Raw genomic sequence first — 17,246 nt, forward strand, 5'->3', positions numbered from 1 at the left:
TTGAAAATGAATTAATAGCAGGCGGTGACCGCGTACCGTGTGGAACCCCCTTAAGTGTTACTATCTACTATGTGTGCACTGTGCAGGAACAATGGGATTCCACCGAGCCTCAAGCCAAGTTCAGGCTGGTCCGGTGCATCTCAGGTTCTCATGTGCTGAACTTTATCCATATGAAGGAAGCACTAGAGCAAATTCAGACATTTAAAGGAGTAGTTCACCCCCAAAATGACTTTTTTTCTATTGATTAGTCACGCCATGGAGACTAGAGTTCAATAATATTTTTAGTTTTTTGTCGCATTCCTAAGACAAAAATGTGATAACAATAAATGTACCCCCATTTGTTCTGGATGGGAACCCGTTTAGAAACGGGTCCCCATCCGGAATCAATGGGGGTAAATTCACTCGAATCAAATTTTTGTCTTAGGAATGTGACAAAAACCAAAACATATTATTGAACTCTACTCTCCATGGCATGAGTAATAAATAGAAAAAAAGTCATTTTTGGGGTGAACTACTCCTTTAAAGCCTTTTTATTCACAGGGTGCAGGCAAATGGTATGTGACAACGTTTTGATGCCTTGTCAGGTCATGGTTAGTTGCCATGTGTGCATTTTGTAAAAATCGAACCTCTGTTCGAAGTGGAGCTGTGTGTGTGTGTGTGTGTGTGTGTGTGTATTGCAGTTGATGCTCAGGGCAGGCTAGACTCAACAGCACCTCTCTGGTCACCCAGGGTACTCAGGCTACACCAGAGGCTACATACAGACAGACAGACAGACAGACAGACAGACAGACAGACAGACAGACAGACAGACAGACAGACAGACAGACAGACAGACAGACAGACAGACAGACAGACACACACCGCCACGTATAGGGAGCTTGTGTTCCACACAGCTCCAAAAATACAAATCACAATGTGGTGTTCAGGGGAGAATAGAGGCTACTTGCTATTGTGGTTAGTGGTGACGGTCTCCAGGCAGTATGCCTCATTTGGCCAAATAGAAATTGTGATTTTCTTTAAATAAATACTGCATTGTTGCTATGCTATGCTATGTTGGTGTAACATATGAGATTCTCTGATCATTATTATTTTCTTCTTACATGGACTTTGTCTTTCACCAGTCTTGTGCCATCATGGATGTAGCATGAGCCTGTGATTCCTTACTTTTTAGGAGACAGATAGACAAGATGTTGGACATCAAAGTCCAAACCCTCTTATACTTGTGCGTATGTCTCTTGTACCAAAACATCATCACTTGACAACAAGACAGGGGCGCCTCACAGCCCTCAAGACCTCGCTGTTGGCGTGCCGTTGGCAAGCCATTAGGCATGGATTAAAGTTCTCCGTCTGATTTCAGTCATTTGGATTCCATAGAGGCCAACATGCTTCCTCTTGCTTGCAACTTTCATACTGCTGCTGCCTGTGCACCATGTGGCTGGTAAAGTCAAGCCCTACCTTTTTAATAAGATATTATATTTTAAGATTAAAGACTATAGTATTTGAACTGTTCAGACTATTAGCAACAGAACAGAAGCATCTTCCATAAAATGGTCTCGTATATTACTTAAAAGCAAAGGTTAAAGCCTGTCTTGTCTTCAACTGGTTGGCACTATGTAGAGCAGCAGGATCATAGGTTTTAGAACCATAATACCAATTAGTACATATTGTGCTAATTGCTTAGGAAAAAGAGGGCTCAGTTAAGCACTGGAGTATTATGCAGGAAAATGTGTGTGTGTGTGTGTGTGTGTGCGTGTGTGCGTGTGCGTGTGCGTGTGAGTGATAGATGCTGAGAGAGAGAGTGGGAGTTTGGGGCTTATCAGACACATTCATTGGGGGAAAATCCCAGTTGTCCAGTGCCCAGTTGTCCGGTGTCCCAGTTGGGTTGAACAGACTGTAATTATTGTCCACGACTTTGCAAGTGGCGCGAAGGCCAGCGGACCTTGGTCCTTGGTCCTGCTATTCGCGCCCGAGCGCCGCAGGCGCGAGTGCCCGTGAAGAGTGGGCCAGGGCCGGCCACGCGAGTTACGAAGCCGTGGTGAATGCAATCGTTATATTTATGCCCAGGCCGTAAGGCCTGGGCAAGTGCACAATAAACGCATGAATGGGATAAGATCGCTTGCTTTGCAGTCTGTTCGCCCAAATGGGACACCGGACAACTGGGACTAGCCCTTCATTGGCCCATGGCCTGTGAGCCACTGCACTTTTAGTCGGGGGATATCTTAAAAAGTCCTGGAATAAATTCCTTACCAAAACATTTCTTCACCAATGTGTTTGTAAAGATGTCTAGTAACACATCTCACAAAGACTGAAATTCAGTTTCCCTAGGAGAATCAGTTACAGCTGATTAAAGTTGGTGTCCCATTATATTAACTATACAGGATAAAACACACAATAAATATGCTTTAAGTAGCATGTGAGGGGTCAAACTAGGTTTTTTTATGATTCTGAATCCATTGCAAGCATTTGTTTTGCACGAAAAACATTCCTTGGGCTAAAAACGCCCCCACAAAAATATGATTTGGTGATGAGTCATCACTTTTCAAAGTTTTTGGGGAGCCGCCTTTACCCCAAGGAATGTTTTTTGTGCAAAACAAATGGTTGCAATGGATTCAGAATCATGAAAAAAAAATCTAGTTTGTCCCCTCACATGCTACTTAAAGCATATTTATTTTGGTGTGTTTTATCCTGTATAGTTAATTTAAAGTTGTACCATGTAACTTTTTTTATAAAACAAATCTTAAAATTGTCCTAACTCTTAAATCGCTAAAGTTTTAGAACACCCACTCCGTTATTTTCAGCTTCTGAAGCCTTCTCTTTATATGTTTTCTATGATCCTGACCGGGGTCCGGTTTTCGCGCAAAAATTACGTCATCATACACTATCGGCCAATCACAGCGAGGGTTATACACTGCCGGCCAATCACAGCGCATCTTGAAGTGGGGTCGCTAGCTATCACAATAGGGCGGCCATATTTGTAGGCGCCCGTGTGTCTCTATCTATACTCGGGTGAAACACTCCGTTTCTCCAGAATGCCTGAACGCACAGGAACCAGGGACCCCTCTAAAGATAGATCTCGGCGAGGTGGAGGCAGACGCGGGGGTTTTTCGCTCCCGTGGCGAAAAACGGCCGAAAGACGCGGACGCTACTGACCACTAGTTGAGCAACTTACACAGTATAGCTTTAATGGGATCAGCAGCTGTCACAGATTCTCCTAGGGAAACTGAATTTCAGTCTTTGTGAGATGTGTTACTAGACACCTTTACAAACACATTGGTGAAGGATTCTTTTGGTAAGAAATGTATTCCAGGATATGACACTATTTATGAAGATATCCCCCGGCTATTTCCCAGCAGGCTTTCATTTATACTTGAAGGGGACACGCCCCCTTTTGGTTGCAGATGTCCTGCAGCCTTGCTGTGTACACAGTGTGGTAAATCACCTGGCTTATCCCCACCTTACCCAATCACCACTAGCGTATCCGTGCTGGCAACAGCGTGCACTCACTTGTGTGCGAGTGTGTCCTTGCAGACACACCCAGTGCCGGTTACATGGTCTATGGGGCTTTTAAGCCGTGACATAATTTTTTAGTCAGACCTCCAAGCAGATTTATTGTCAATATCTGTCCCTCGCTATTTCAACAGATCCGAGACAAAAATAACGACTAAAGTATAATAAATAAAAAGTATAATAAATAGTAAAAATAGTAAAAAGATTCGCTTTTTTTGTGGCCAAAAGTTCTCCTCTGCCTACAAAATGATGTCAGACTTAACAGCCCCATAACATACATAGGCAACTGGCGGCCCGGGGGCCACATGCGGCCCCTACCTTCACTTAATGCGGCCCGCAGGTTAATACCGGAATACTGATATATTATTGAAAAAAAAAACATGACCTGCTTTAATTCCGTCAGTCAATTTTAGTAGCTTAATGACTAGTATAGTAGTATTAAAAATGTATTTTCTTATGTCCAATGTATTTGTATTTAGGTTCATAAAGTTAACATGAGTATATAACTAAATGCATTTAAAATTAGAATAAAATGTTACATTTCAGGATTCCAATTCAAAAACAATAAAAAATTGTTCAGGATTCCAATTCAAAAGAAGCAAAAGCTTGTAGATCTGCAATTTTTGCTTATTTTGTATGAGATAAAGTGACAAAGTAGGACGTAACAATATGTAATGTGGCCCTCTGGAGTGAAGGTGGAAATATAGTGGCCCTCTCCAGTCATCAAAGTTGCCCATCCCTGGTCTATAACAAACGTTTAACATGGTCTTAAAAGTTTTAAACACATGTTTTTTTTCTGGAAGCGGATGGCTTTTTAGGACTTCATCACCCGTAACCCTCTGTGACACATGGTCAGTCCGAGCAGGACTGGTAAACTGTAGGAGTGACTCACACAGCGTAAACACAGGGGCTTGGCACAGTCACATGCTCCCCAGCCCAGCGTCACAACAAAGGGGTGTGGCTCTCCAGCTACTCCCTTTCACTGAGAAAATATTTGACAGGCTTTTGTATAATTCTCCCCAGGCCCAATTTCTTTGACTTTGTATGGTGGCGAGTTCTGTTCTTCTGCAGCCCTGCGTTTCTGCACAAAACATATGTGTTTTTAAGAGCAGAAAAGTAGCTTACTATGTGGCTGACGTGGCCCAGATTCTGGTGCTGGCATAAAAACAAAGGACACTCCTTTTTTGTTATCAAATCTTTTTTATTTCTATTTTTTCTTCTTCATAGAATCCAGAGTCAACTAGAAGCAGTGCTCTTCCGAGCACAGGTCTCCACCAGGCCGTGTGTCCTGGTGGTGCTACTGTATAATAGGCCAATGTAAAAAGGGTGGCATATGTTCTTCACCATAGATCTTTCATGGAAATCGGACGCTGCATGCATGATTTGAAGCATTGTGTTCCAAAAATGTGTTTTGCTAAACTCTACCTGCTGGTGGCGCTATAACAGGACAATGTGAAAAAAGGTAGCATTTGTTCCTTGACCTAGTGGGAATATGTGTGGCAAATTTCACGGTAATCGCAAGCTGCGTTGATGATTTGAAGCATTTTGTTCAAAAACGGAGCAATCCTGCAAACTTTGGAAGCTAATATTAGCCAATCAGGATGGAATATGAAATATCAGACCGATCGGACTTGATCACATGACTATAGAGATACTGTGTACCGATTTGCGTGATTTTTGGATAAAATCTCATGGAGTAATATGCAAAAATGTGTTTTATATAAGTCGGCCCAAAGGTGGCGCTATAAAAGGCTGATGTGAAAAATGCAGGGCAAAGGTTTATCCTTAGCCTCTAGGGAGTGCGCTTACAAAGTTTGAAACTGATCGGTGGAGTTATAGGTAAAACCACAAATCGGCCTGTTATAGCGCCACCATGAGGCTGATTTAAAAAAAAATAAGTGGCATTTCTTCCTCGGCCTAGTGGGAACGTGTGTGCGCGATTTCATGATAATTGCACTTTGCGTTTGGGATTTGAGGCATTTTGTTCAAAACGGCTCAATCCTACAAATTTTGGAAGCCAATCTTAGCCAATCAGGAAGGAATATGCAAAATCGGACAGATCTGTGTCGATCACATGACTGTCGAGATACTGCCTACCGATTTGTAGGATTTTTGGACAAAATCTGTAAGAGTAGTGCACAGAAATGTGTTTTGCGAACATCGGCCACTAGGTGGCGCTAGAAAAGGCCCATTTGAAAACTTTAGGGCAGAGGTTCTAGATTGGCATCCAGGGAATGTGTGTGCTCACTTTGGCAGCGACCGGGCCAACGGCGACTGAGATTAGCTGCACACAAACTGCGAGGACGCACACACGGACGGACGAAGGGGAAAACATACTCTCCCCCAAGCCTTCGGCTGGTGGAGACAATTATGAAAGGATAGACAGATGTATCATGAATACAAAATAAACAAAGTACACTCCTTTGGATTAAAAACATACAAAACATTTCCAGGCAGGTATAATACATAAATCAGGAATTTCAGTTGCAAAGCTCCAAATATGTCTTTTAATATTTCTCTTTTTTTATTATAATACTCAAAACTATATTTTACAATGCAGCCTTGCAGGTCCACTCATTTACATGAGAAACATACAGTAATAACAGAGATGTCGCGGTTGATCATTTCATAAACATTTGACCCAAATTAAACAGCAAGATATTAATCTTACTCTAATTTCTCAGTTCTCGCTAAGGTGGCGTGGCCTGTCTTGGCTGTGAAGAACAATGGGAAACCCCGCTAATAGTGCAATGTTATTGTGATCGGGGGTTCATTCATAATGTTCCAGGCCTGTTGCTAAAAGTCTTAAAGGGGTATTTCACTTTCAAAAAAACTTTTGGTAATTTTATCATCTAATCAGGCTTTTATGAACACCCTGAACAGTTTTTAATTAGCTTGATTGAATATTTAGATATTTGATGTAAATGTTACCAGGCCCTCCAGGCCCAGGGCCTCTCCCCACACACACCCATTGTAACTTCAAACTTCATTTTAACCATGATAGATTCATTAAAAACACACATTATTTTTTCGATAACATTTTTCATTTATTTTTAATAATAATTTTTTTGTATTTCATTTTTTCCATTTTTCCAAATAATTATTAAAAATAAATGAAAAAAGTTGTCGAAAAAACACAGCCTGCTCACGTATTAGGAAGGTAAAATGAGTCTCCAGAAAGAGAAGAGTTTGAAGTTACAATGGGTTTGTATGTGGAGAGAAGCCCTACCACTGCTCCCTGTTGAAAGTGGAATATCCCTTTAACTGTGTGACAGACTGTCCTGTATTCCTGTTTTGTGTTTCATGGATATGTGTGTATTTACTATTAACACCAGAACTTCTCTGAATGGGTCAGGGGTTCAGCAATGAGGAGGAGCAACAAGCAGCTGGCCCAGAGAAATGGACCTCTGTGTCGTATGAGTCAGTCACTGAAAAGTGAAGAATCATGATGGGAGGAGAGAGAGGAGAAAGGACGCAAAATGGCATTTAGCTCTTTGGGGAGAATAGATGATTTGGTGTTTCCCTGTGTGTGCTGGGACCTGGCCTACTTTCCTGTATGTGTTATTGTGCCTGCGTTGTCTGCACTCGCGCTTTGGGTTCCGCGGGTTTGAGGCCGGAGGCCAGCATTGTCGTCCCTTTCTGACGCAGCATTCAGAACCCCAACAGTCTCGGCCTCGCCTTTATGTTAGCATGGGATAATATTTCTTTCTGCTGGAGGTTTTATGGTGCATTTCGTTCCTTTTGTATTAAGGGTCTAAAGTGAACCCTCTGTGCGGGTGAATGGTGTTTATCAAGCAGCCAGCAGGCCTTCAGACGGCGCGAGGCTGAAAGGGAGACTTGTAGGGGTTACATAAGTAGGCCTTTGTCATTGTGCCGTTGGCGATGAGCAGGACATCGGCCAACGCTGGAGGCGGGAGGGAGGGGGGCAAGCGCCGACCAGCCAATAGGAAAAAGGAATATTGAGCCGTTTCTATGACACTGAAATATGCAGATGGTAAACCTCGAAAGAATGCTTTTTTTTCCTCAGAATGCCTTTTTTCTCAGCCAGGAGCCCATGTGCCATCCCGGTTGTTAGTAGAGAAAGGTATCTGCAATAAAGCAGACAGCCCGCAACACTCCAAGTTAGATGAAGGCTTTTAGGTGCACGGCTCAAAGAAGCATAATGAGAAAGAAGTAGTCGCCAGCACTCAAGGAATATCCTTTTTACATGATTTTATTTACCTCAATGGACAGTGTACGGACGGGTTTCGGCCCTTTGGCCTTCCTCAGCGTTGCATGAATGTTGTAAACTGGAAGAGACATACAAAAAAATGTACTCGATATGAATATAGTCCCAATTTACATTCCAGTTTACATTCATGCAACGCTGAGGAAGGCCGAAGGGCCGAAACGCGTCCGTACACTGTCCATTGAGGTAAATAAAATCATGTAAAAAGGATATTCCTTGAGTGCTGGCGACTACTTCTTTCCCATCCCAGTTGTTGCCTACCTGCTTTTCCGTCACACCTGACCTCTCGCATTGTACGCCAACAAACATCCTCTGTTGTTAAAAAGCTCAGTTTCACTGATGTCAAGGAGGTGCTGCTTGTGGCTAAAACACTTTCAGTTTTGACTTATTGTCTATTGACCTACTTTCTGTAATCTTTATTCTAGCTCAATACAAAGCCACAAGTGCCTTCTCTGGCTAAGAGGTGTGTGTGCGCGTGCGTACGCTCATTAAACAACGACACGAAGGTGAAAATCAACACATAAAATCCAACCCTGACCTGACCTTTCTAATTTGCTCCCTCCATTTCTCTCTTCCATCCCTCTCTCTCTCTCTCTCTATCTCTCTGCAGGGGGCAGTGAGGGTCAAGGTCGCATTCTCCAGCGGTTTCCTGAGAAAGACTGGGAAGACAACCCTTTCCCACAAGGCATAGAGCTCGTACGTACAACAACACATTCAATCTAGCAATGGTCTGTAGTCTCTGTACCAATTAACTCAGCGGGTGCCCACGAGGTGTCTACACGCCAATCTCTTTGATGTCTCTGGAGGCCCACGACGCGTTGACGTGTTTACTGTATTTACAGTATTAACTTTAAATCTCACCGTTTGGTTGGGGCTGCGCCTGGATGTAGCCCATTAGCCGCTAGTCGCTTCGAGTCGACGCTGAGAGCATCACGCGGCCGTTTTTCTCCGTATACTCCAATGCATTTCCCCATCTTTAACGCCCTTTATCTCTGATGTTTGTTTTATGGCTAAAACTGTGGCGTGGTGCGGCAAAATGTCCAAATTTTGATCGGCAATGAACAGCTATGATCAACACTGGCCCATTCAGTAAGTTACACAATAACATCCTGTCTGCGCTCATGTGACCAAGTGACGTCATGACGCATGCATTGACGCAGCAGGGCCGGATTCAATACAATGGTGGTGGGCCTGGGCAACAAGAGGGGATAAATGGGGCAATCAATCCAGGGGCACCCGATGTGTTAAAAATGACGTTACTGTATTTAGGGATCAAATGAAGATATCGTCATATTTTTCTGAATGACCCACATAATGAATGGTTTTGGACAAATATTTCCCCTTATATCGTGGAAAGATTCAAAGATGCGTAGACGGCCAGTGTGGCAACATGATGAAGTAATGAGCATCAAATCATGATCACAATCTCACCACAGTCCACTTTTAACTCATTGAATGACAGAGCGTTTTTCACCAATCTTTGAGAAATCGCTGAACATTTAGTGTGGTTTCCCTAGCAACCAGACTATAGTACTTGTCCAACCCCAAAGGTTTGCCGGACTACTTGTCGCACAGTTTTGGCGGGACACACTCAAGTCATATGTCAAATCGAACGGCTTGATCGGGAATCGTGTGATTGCATTTTAATAGATACGTTGTTGTTGAGATAATTTATTAGTGAATTCATTTTCCTTGAATGGGAAAATGCAAAAACGGTAATCACACACACACACGCATCTTTCTAGTCTGCGTCGCTCCGATCCGCGCACGGGAGCATTCAAAAGACGCCCACGGGTGTCCTAGAATCGGGAAATAATCCTTGTCCAGATGCGACCATCCTTTTGAAAGGCTTCCGCATCAACCTTGCGTCCAGCCAATGTTGTTTTTGACAGCAAACTTTGATTTAGTTTTAGTCATAGTCTTTTGAATAAAATGTCATTTAGTTTTAGTCATAGTCTTTTGAATAAAATGTCATTTAGTTTTAGTCATTAGTCACCTGAGAAGTTTTAGTTTTAGTCTAATGTTAGTCGATTAAATATCATAAGATTTTAGGCGACTAAATCTACAGTTGATTTAGTCAATTTAAATGTATTTTGGCGGTCCCTTGATGGCATCGTAATGACTGATTTTACACTTGTTTGTGTGCTGAAAATAGCAGATCTACAAGCTCACAACGCGTCGCAGCACGACACGTTGTGAGCTTGTAGATCGGCTATTTTCAGCACGCAACACCTGAGAGCAACCAAACATAAAATGACTCTCTTCTTATACTTGTCCCTCCCTAACGATTTAGTCTAGTTTTTATTTTGTTGACGAAATTGACAATATATTTAGATTAGTTTTTGTTTAGTTTTCATTTAGTTTTCGTCAGTGAAAAAACACAGTCTACAATAATTTTTCGTCATAGTTTTAGTCGACAAAATCAACACTGCGTCCAGCTCGTCGCCACATACACACACGATATGTGTTTTTTTCTTCTTCTTTTAATTCCCCCCAAAAAAAGGAAAAGCTTTTTTTGTTCCGGTTACGTCACCGACCTGTCAGGTGATGTCCATCGAACAGCGCCATCCAGCGTCAAAATACAAAACTCGTCAAACTCGTCCTGAGTTAATATTTACATTTTATTATGTGTTCACTTACAGTAAGTCAAACAATGTGCCAGTATTAATACATCATTTTATGTGTGCCAAGAGTAAATATTTGAGGGTTACATACTGTAAATTTTTCCCTTTTTGTTTCCCGCCCTACATTGAGATTAGGCCTATATACAAATGGATTTGTGTTATCTTATATATCTTCCAAATTATACAGCTTGCTATTGTTCAGAATGTTTTACAAGTGCAACTATTTGCAGTATTTGGCAATTACATACTGAACCTTTTCATACCACACGGACACATGATGTAGCACCACATCTGGTATTTTCCTATTCACTTTGATCAGTTGCAGTTGATCGTCTGCTGCGCATTGTTAAAGCTGATGGAAAGTTTCCAGTACCGTTTGTTACCTCAGTGGCGGCCCAGCCCTGCCCTGGCTGCATGAGTCACTCACAGTTACAGTACCAAGCAGGGCCAGCACGTGACAGAATACTCTTATGCACTCTGAACCAGTGGTTTAAGTAAAGTCATGAACGGGTACACATTATTTTGTATCATTATTTTATGCTTTAACTATCTGTGAGCTTGTAGATCTGCTATTTTTGAAAAATCGTGAAAATTCGAATTTTGACCCGATTCTATAAGTGTCTTTTGAATCCTTCTAAGGTTTTTTGAAAAACCCATGTTTCTATGTCAGCAATCTGGCTTAGCCATCGTCAAAGAAAAGGTCCTTTTCACTTAACTGGAGCTCAGTTAGTCTATTCTTGATGGACTACTATGTCAGTGGTGCTCAAACTTTTTCATGTGAAGGACCCCCAAAATTATATTTATTTGGCCACGGACCCCCATCTCAAAATATTTAGTTCCAGGGATCCCCCAGAAGCAAAATTTGAGTTACAAACGTTCGCTTTGAAAATACATATATTCAAAGATTTGCACACATTTTCACGACTTTTTCAAAAATAGCAGATCTACAAGCTCGCAGCGCGGCACTGCGAGCTTGTATATCTGCTATTTTTCACTGGTTAAAGCATTCAATAATTCTAGGCCTACAAGTCGTGTAAGGCAGTCAACGTGTTAATAGTCATCTTTTGGTTGTCCATGCTTCTGTTACGACCCCTCTCTCCTCTCTCAGTTCTGTCAGCCCAACGGGTGGCAGCTGGTCCCTGAGCGGCTGCCTCCCTCCTTCTTCGTGTCCGTTCTGACTGACATCAACTCGGAGCGTCACTACTGTGCCTGCTTCACCTTCTGGGAGGGCCTGGACAACCCTAAGGTGAGACGCGTCGCTCATGCAGGATTGGACTGTGATGGACGGCTTTTCCACAGCATCACACAATGACAGGATGTCCTGTTATCATGGTCTAAACCAGTGTTTCTCAACCTTTTCAGGCCGCGACCCCCAAAATAATCATATTTTAACTGGGGACCCCCCACCCTAACGAGCACTAAGAGTTGAGGCATTACATTTTGTATAACTATTGTGAAAACAGCAGATCTACATGCTCACAACGCCTCGCATTGCGAGGCGTTGTGAGCATGTAGATGGCTATTTTCACAATTTCTGCCTATAATATTAGAGGGAGAAATATATTTGACAATTTAGCCAATGTTTAATTTTCAAGGTATTAAAAAGTCCTTGAATTGTCACTTAAATGTGTAGATACCCTCTATACACTTAAACTTTATGTTGGTTTGTTTGCTGTTGAGTCAGAAAACAATGTCGCACATTAAGTTAATCATCTGGGGACCCTCCAAAATAATTTGGGGACCCCCCCTGGGGGTCCCGACCCACAGGTTGAGAACCACTGGTCTAAACCAGTGTTTCTCAAAAGCGGGTACATGTACCCCGAGGGGTACTGCATGGTGGTACGGGAGGAAAACTAGAAAATGGGAATATGGATTTTACTGTTATGGTTAATGATAAAACATTGACAGAGTTTGTGTGGACCTTCTCATCTGTACATTTTTAAAACAAATTACATCAGTAACTTGACTAGTAGTAACAGTTATTGAATAGAAAGCAATGTTTATTTCCCATTTTGCTGCTTTATTTTGCTGTGGTCATGGGGAAGGGGTACTTGGCTTTCGGAAATCAGTATAAGGGGGTACTCCGGCCAAACAAGATTGAGAACCACTGTCTGGTCTAAACCAGGGGTCTGTTTTACAGGCCAAGGACCCCTTAGCTGAGAGAGAGAGAGCGATGAAACAGGGACCCCCCGCCCCTTACATGTTGTATTGCAGATTAAACTTTTTATAGATAGTTGGATTCATGCTATACAGTATGTGTATTTTCAGATAGTTATTCTTTTAAACCCTCAGTCAACCTGACCTGTATTTGGTCTGCTCTTTTCCCCTCTACTACTACAACTTTCGGAAAGTAGCCAATCTGCAGTTGTGAGCTTGCAGATCTGATATTTTCGGCTAATGTTCCCCATCACACAAAGATTTGTAGTAACTCTGAGGACCCCCCAGGGGTCCTGGACCCCCTATTGTCCTATTTCATTCTATATACTTCACTATAGGGATGGTCACCACCATGCCTATACTTTTTTTTACTTTGAAGTCACTACTGACTACTGATGATTGCTGTGTAGCGTTTCATGTGTGTAGCTGTGTAACGTCTCATGTGTTTGTAGCTGCAGAAGACTGAGACCAGCGAAGTAGACGAAGATGAAGAACCAGGGCTTCTACATCCGGCCAAGGTCTTTGGCCCCAAGAGTCTGGTGCTGGTCTCCCGGTTGGATCACACAGAGGTCTTCAGGGTACGCACGCACGCACGCACGCACGCACGCACACACGCACACACACACACACACACACACACACACACACACACACACACACACACACACATACACACACACACATACACTAGGGCATTCACGAATAGTGATTTTTAGTATTCGAATTATTCGACCTCAAAGTATTCGAATAGTCGAATATTCGACAGGACTGGCCAAACTGTGAAATATTAAGTAAGCAAGAGGCGAACGCGAGGCGTTGTGAGCATGTAGATCTGCTATTTTCACTATATTCAACTGTTGAACCGAGTCACATTAAATGTAATACCTACAATTCCAAGTGCTTGTCAGGGTGGGGGTCCCCAGTTCAAATATGTTTATTTTGGGGGTCACGGCCTAAAAAGGTTTGAGAAGGCCTGGAATAGAGCATTAACAAATTCATCCACCAGGGGCATTGACAACTCATTCTTATGACTTCCTATCTAGCCAAGCTTTATAAACTATATATTTTTCACACACACACACACACACACACACACACACACACACACACACACACACACACACACACACACACACACGCGCACACACACACACACACACACACACACACACACACACACACACACACACACACACACACACACACACACACACACACACTCTCACTTTTTGCTGGCCTTATATTGATATGATTTCTGTGGCCTGAATAGAAAGCTCTATATCCGGGTTTCCCAAAGTAGGTGCCGTAATGCCAGTCCAGGGTTGCAGAATAATTTGATAACATTTGGAATTCATCAATATCACTACATCAATATCACTTCACTATGTTTAGTAAAACAGACCTGATTTGCACTGTACCTGATGAGTTATTTTTCCATCTACGGCCAACTCAATTCACCTCACAACGCATTACCTTGTGACGCGTTGTGAGCTTGTAGATCGGCTATTTTAACCTTCCCCGCAGAATAGGGATGCAGGGGTTCAAGCGGTTAAACGTAGCCTGACACTCAGCCTGAATTGACATTTCGTTTCACTTCATTATTCAGTCTGAAAGTGGTTTCCCCCAAGGCGATTGCAGGGATGGGCGTTGCCTAAAAGAGGCAGTCTTCAGCGATTGGTTCACCGACCAACACATAACATAGTGTGGCTGGCTAGTGGCTAGCCTGTTGCTTGCTAGTGCTACTTGCTAACCAAAGAAACAGTCAGAATAGGAGCACTACGAACTAGTAATCAAACACAACATAACATGCCTGCTACTGGTGTTTCATAGCGAGATCGATACGATCGCATTTTACCGCAATTTACCGCATTTTATCGCGACGCGATGCGCGGTACGGTACGGCGGCAGCGCTGGTGTACTTGGAAACACACATGAGTTCTGGGAAACCCCCACCCACGCTGATCACAAGACACTGATTCACGACGCTGATTCGCCGTACGGATTTTCAACCGAGGGAGGACTCTTCAATGAGAGCACTTCTAGACCCCTGAATCGCCAAAACAAAACATTTAAAGGGGTGTGGCTAGCGATTCAGGGTCTGGAACTAGGCTAGGTTAAACATCAATTATATTATATATTTGTCAGTTCTGATGGAAACAAGATATTTCTCTGTGACATAGCCTACCTTATCTCAGGTGGAAAGATGTGCATATTTATGTAGCGTAACAGAATGTAAGATTCTAAACATTAACAGTGTAATTCAGGGGTGCCGTGGAGTAATTTACAGGGGTGCCCTGGGCCAAAAAAGTTTGAAAACCCTTGCTCTATATGTTTAGGTTTGTCTGCGCCCCTAAGGCCCTGCGGTAGGGGTGGGCGATATGGAAACATACAATATCACGATATTTTCCCAAGCTGTATCACGATACACGATTTTATCACGATTCCTTTTCACGTTGGTTTTCATGGGTATTCATCAAGTTACTTGACAAAAGCTAGACTCTGGGTTCCTTTTGGGAGGTCTAAATTGAACTTTACAAGTATGTAACTCTGACAGTATACAAATGAAACCAAATGGACCCTTTTACGGGTCCATTTGGTTTCATTTGTATACTGTCAGAGTTAAGTGGAGACCTTGACATTTTAAAGTTTGAGAACTACCGATTTACACCAAAATGCAGGTTTAAATTGACTTCTGCAATGAATCTCTGTAACGATTAACGATTAAACAGGATTTTTTACAAGGCTCCCTCAATTGTATCACGATATATACGATACCTCTGAAAAGGCATATCGTGGAGACATTGTATCGTCTCAACGATAATCATCACCATATCGCCCACCCCCACCCTGCGGGGTGTATGTGTTGTTGTTGTTGTTGTTGTGACTGTAGTTAGGGCTGTCACGATATGACATTTTATATGACGATTAATTGTCACTCAAATAATTGCGATTAACGATTTAATTGAGTTTTTGTCGTTGATAATTACATTTCTGTTCGGCTTTAGGCTTTGAAGTTGCACATGGTAGATATGACACATAACCTAAATATACAAAGAAATTACTGACATATTTGACAACTTTATATGTTAAAAAAAACATTAATAGCCGATCTACAAGCTTGTAGATCGGCTATTTCCACTATTTCTGAAAATGTTTGTAAATGTATGAACATTTTTCAACATTCACGATTATGACGATTGTGACAAAATATTTGCGATTATGTCAAATAATTGCGATTAGACGATTATGCAATAATTGTGACAGCCCTAACTGTAGCATCCTCTGTGTTGCAACAGAACTGTCTGGGGCTCATCTACACCGTCCACGTGGACAAGCTGTCTGTCCCTCTGGAGACGGTCATCGGAAACCTCCTCACCTGCGTTATCCCCATCGCTGGAGGCTCTCAGGTAAACATGACTGGCTCTCCCAAATGCACTCTCTCTCTCTTAGGCTGGACTCACACATATGACTGGCTCTCCCAAATGCACTCTCTCTCTCTCAGGCTGGACTCCCACATATGCGTGAAACATCTTCTCCGTATCGTCTGAGAATGAGGGGGGGAGGGGGCGGTCCAATGCATTGTCAATGGAAGGTTGTTTGGTTTTTTGTCGTTGCCGTGTCTCTAGCTCAACCACAGGCTGTCTTTTGGCCAAGAGACACGGCAACGACAAAAAAACCAAACAACCTTCCATTGACAATGCATTGGATCTTTCCCCCTCCTCAATCTCAGACTACACGGACACGATAGCTGTCGCAACTGTGTGTAGGGCGCCTAAGACACACACACACACACACACACACACACACACACGGTCGCTCACTCACTTGTGTGTGTGCGCACACACACACACACACACACACACACACACACACACACACACACACACACACACACACACTTTGAAGTTTAATAAACAGTTGTTGGAAAATGTGTAGCAGATACTGTGTATGTGACACACTCGTGCACACACGCACACGTATAATGCCTATACTAGTACAGTATGACTTAGTCTATGATATGCTTGTTTGGAGTTTGGTTTGTCCACTAGCTGCGCTGCTTAAGGAATGGAGAGCCACTACTGATTGCTAGTGTTGCAAGACAGCATCTGTTTTTTTGGTTTGTTTTTGTGTTGTTTTGAAAATGTTGCGCTGCTAATTGGATGGCTTTTTGCCCTCTGAGCTGTGTGTGTGTGTGTGTGTGTGTGTGTGTGTGTGTGCGTGTGCGTGTGCGTGTGTGTGTGTGTGTGTGTGCGTGCGTGCGTGTGCGTGCGTGTGTGTGTACACGTATGCACACATCTATACACGTCGTGTATGGATGTGTGCGCACAGTAAAGTGTGCATTTTGACATCCATGCATTAGTGCATGTTTATGCGTGTGTTGTGTTTTTGTGTGCATGTATTATTCAGGCACTTATGGGAAATGACATAAATCCTTCATAGCCCTGTCTATGCCCCCATGGGGCAGGATAATGCACAGCTATGTCAGCCCTGCTATACAATAAATATTTACTCTACACTGTAGAATAGGCATGTCAGCATAAATTGCCACCACGAATACACAGATTTTCTGATTTCTGTTTCTTGTTCGGGTTAAAAGCCACCATATTCAATTTTCTGATCGTTATTTTTTTAACTTTTTATTTTGTACCTTTCTGTGCTAGGTTTGTTTTGACCTCGCTGTTTTTGTACCGTGTGTACATTTTGTGACTAGGGGTGGGCGATATGGGAAA

The 17,246-nt window shown here is 42.7% G+C and overlaps 1 protein-coding gene across 4 annotated transcripts in view; it reads left to right on the forward strand.

Annotated features, from left to right (window-relative positions):
• Positions 1-17,246, forward strand: part of sbf1 (SET binding factor 1) — a 135,675-nt gene that overhangs the window by 22,082 nt on the left and 96,347 nt on the right. For all 4 annotated transcript variants that reach the window (XM_080754773.1, XM_080754774.1, XM_080754775.1 and 1 more), the window contains exons 2-5: positions 8,346-8,431; positions 11,468-11,605; positions 12,969-13,094; positions 15,813-15,923. In XM_080754773.1, the coding sequence (XP_080610899.1) occupies positions 8,346-8,431; positions 11,468-11,605; positions 12,969-13,094; positions 15,813-15,923 (461 nt within the window). The remainder of the gene's footprint in view (positions 1-8,345; positions 8,432-11,467; positions 11,606-12,968; positions 13,095-15,812; positions 15,924-17,246) is intronic.

Source organism: Nannobrachium achirus (genome assembly GCF_963921795.1).
Source record: "Nannobrachium achirus genome assembly, chromosome: 23".
NCBI classification, from domain to species: domain Eukaryota; kingdom Metazoa; phylum Chordata; class Actinopteri; order Myctophiformes; family Myctophidae; genus Nannobrachium; species Nannobrachium achirus.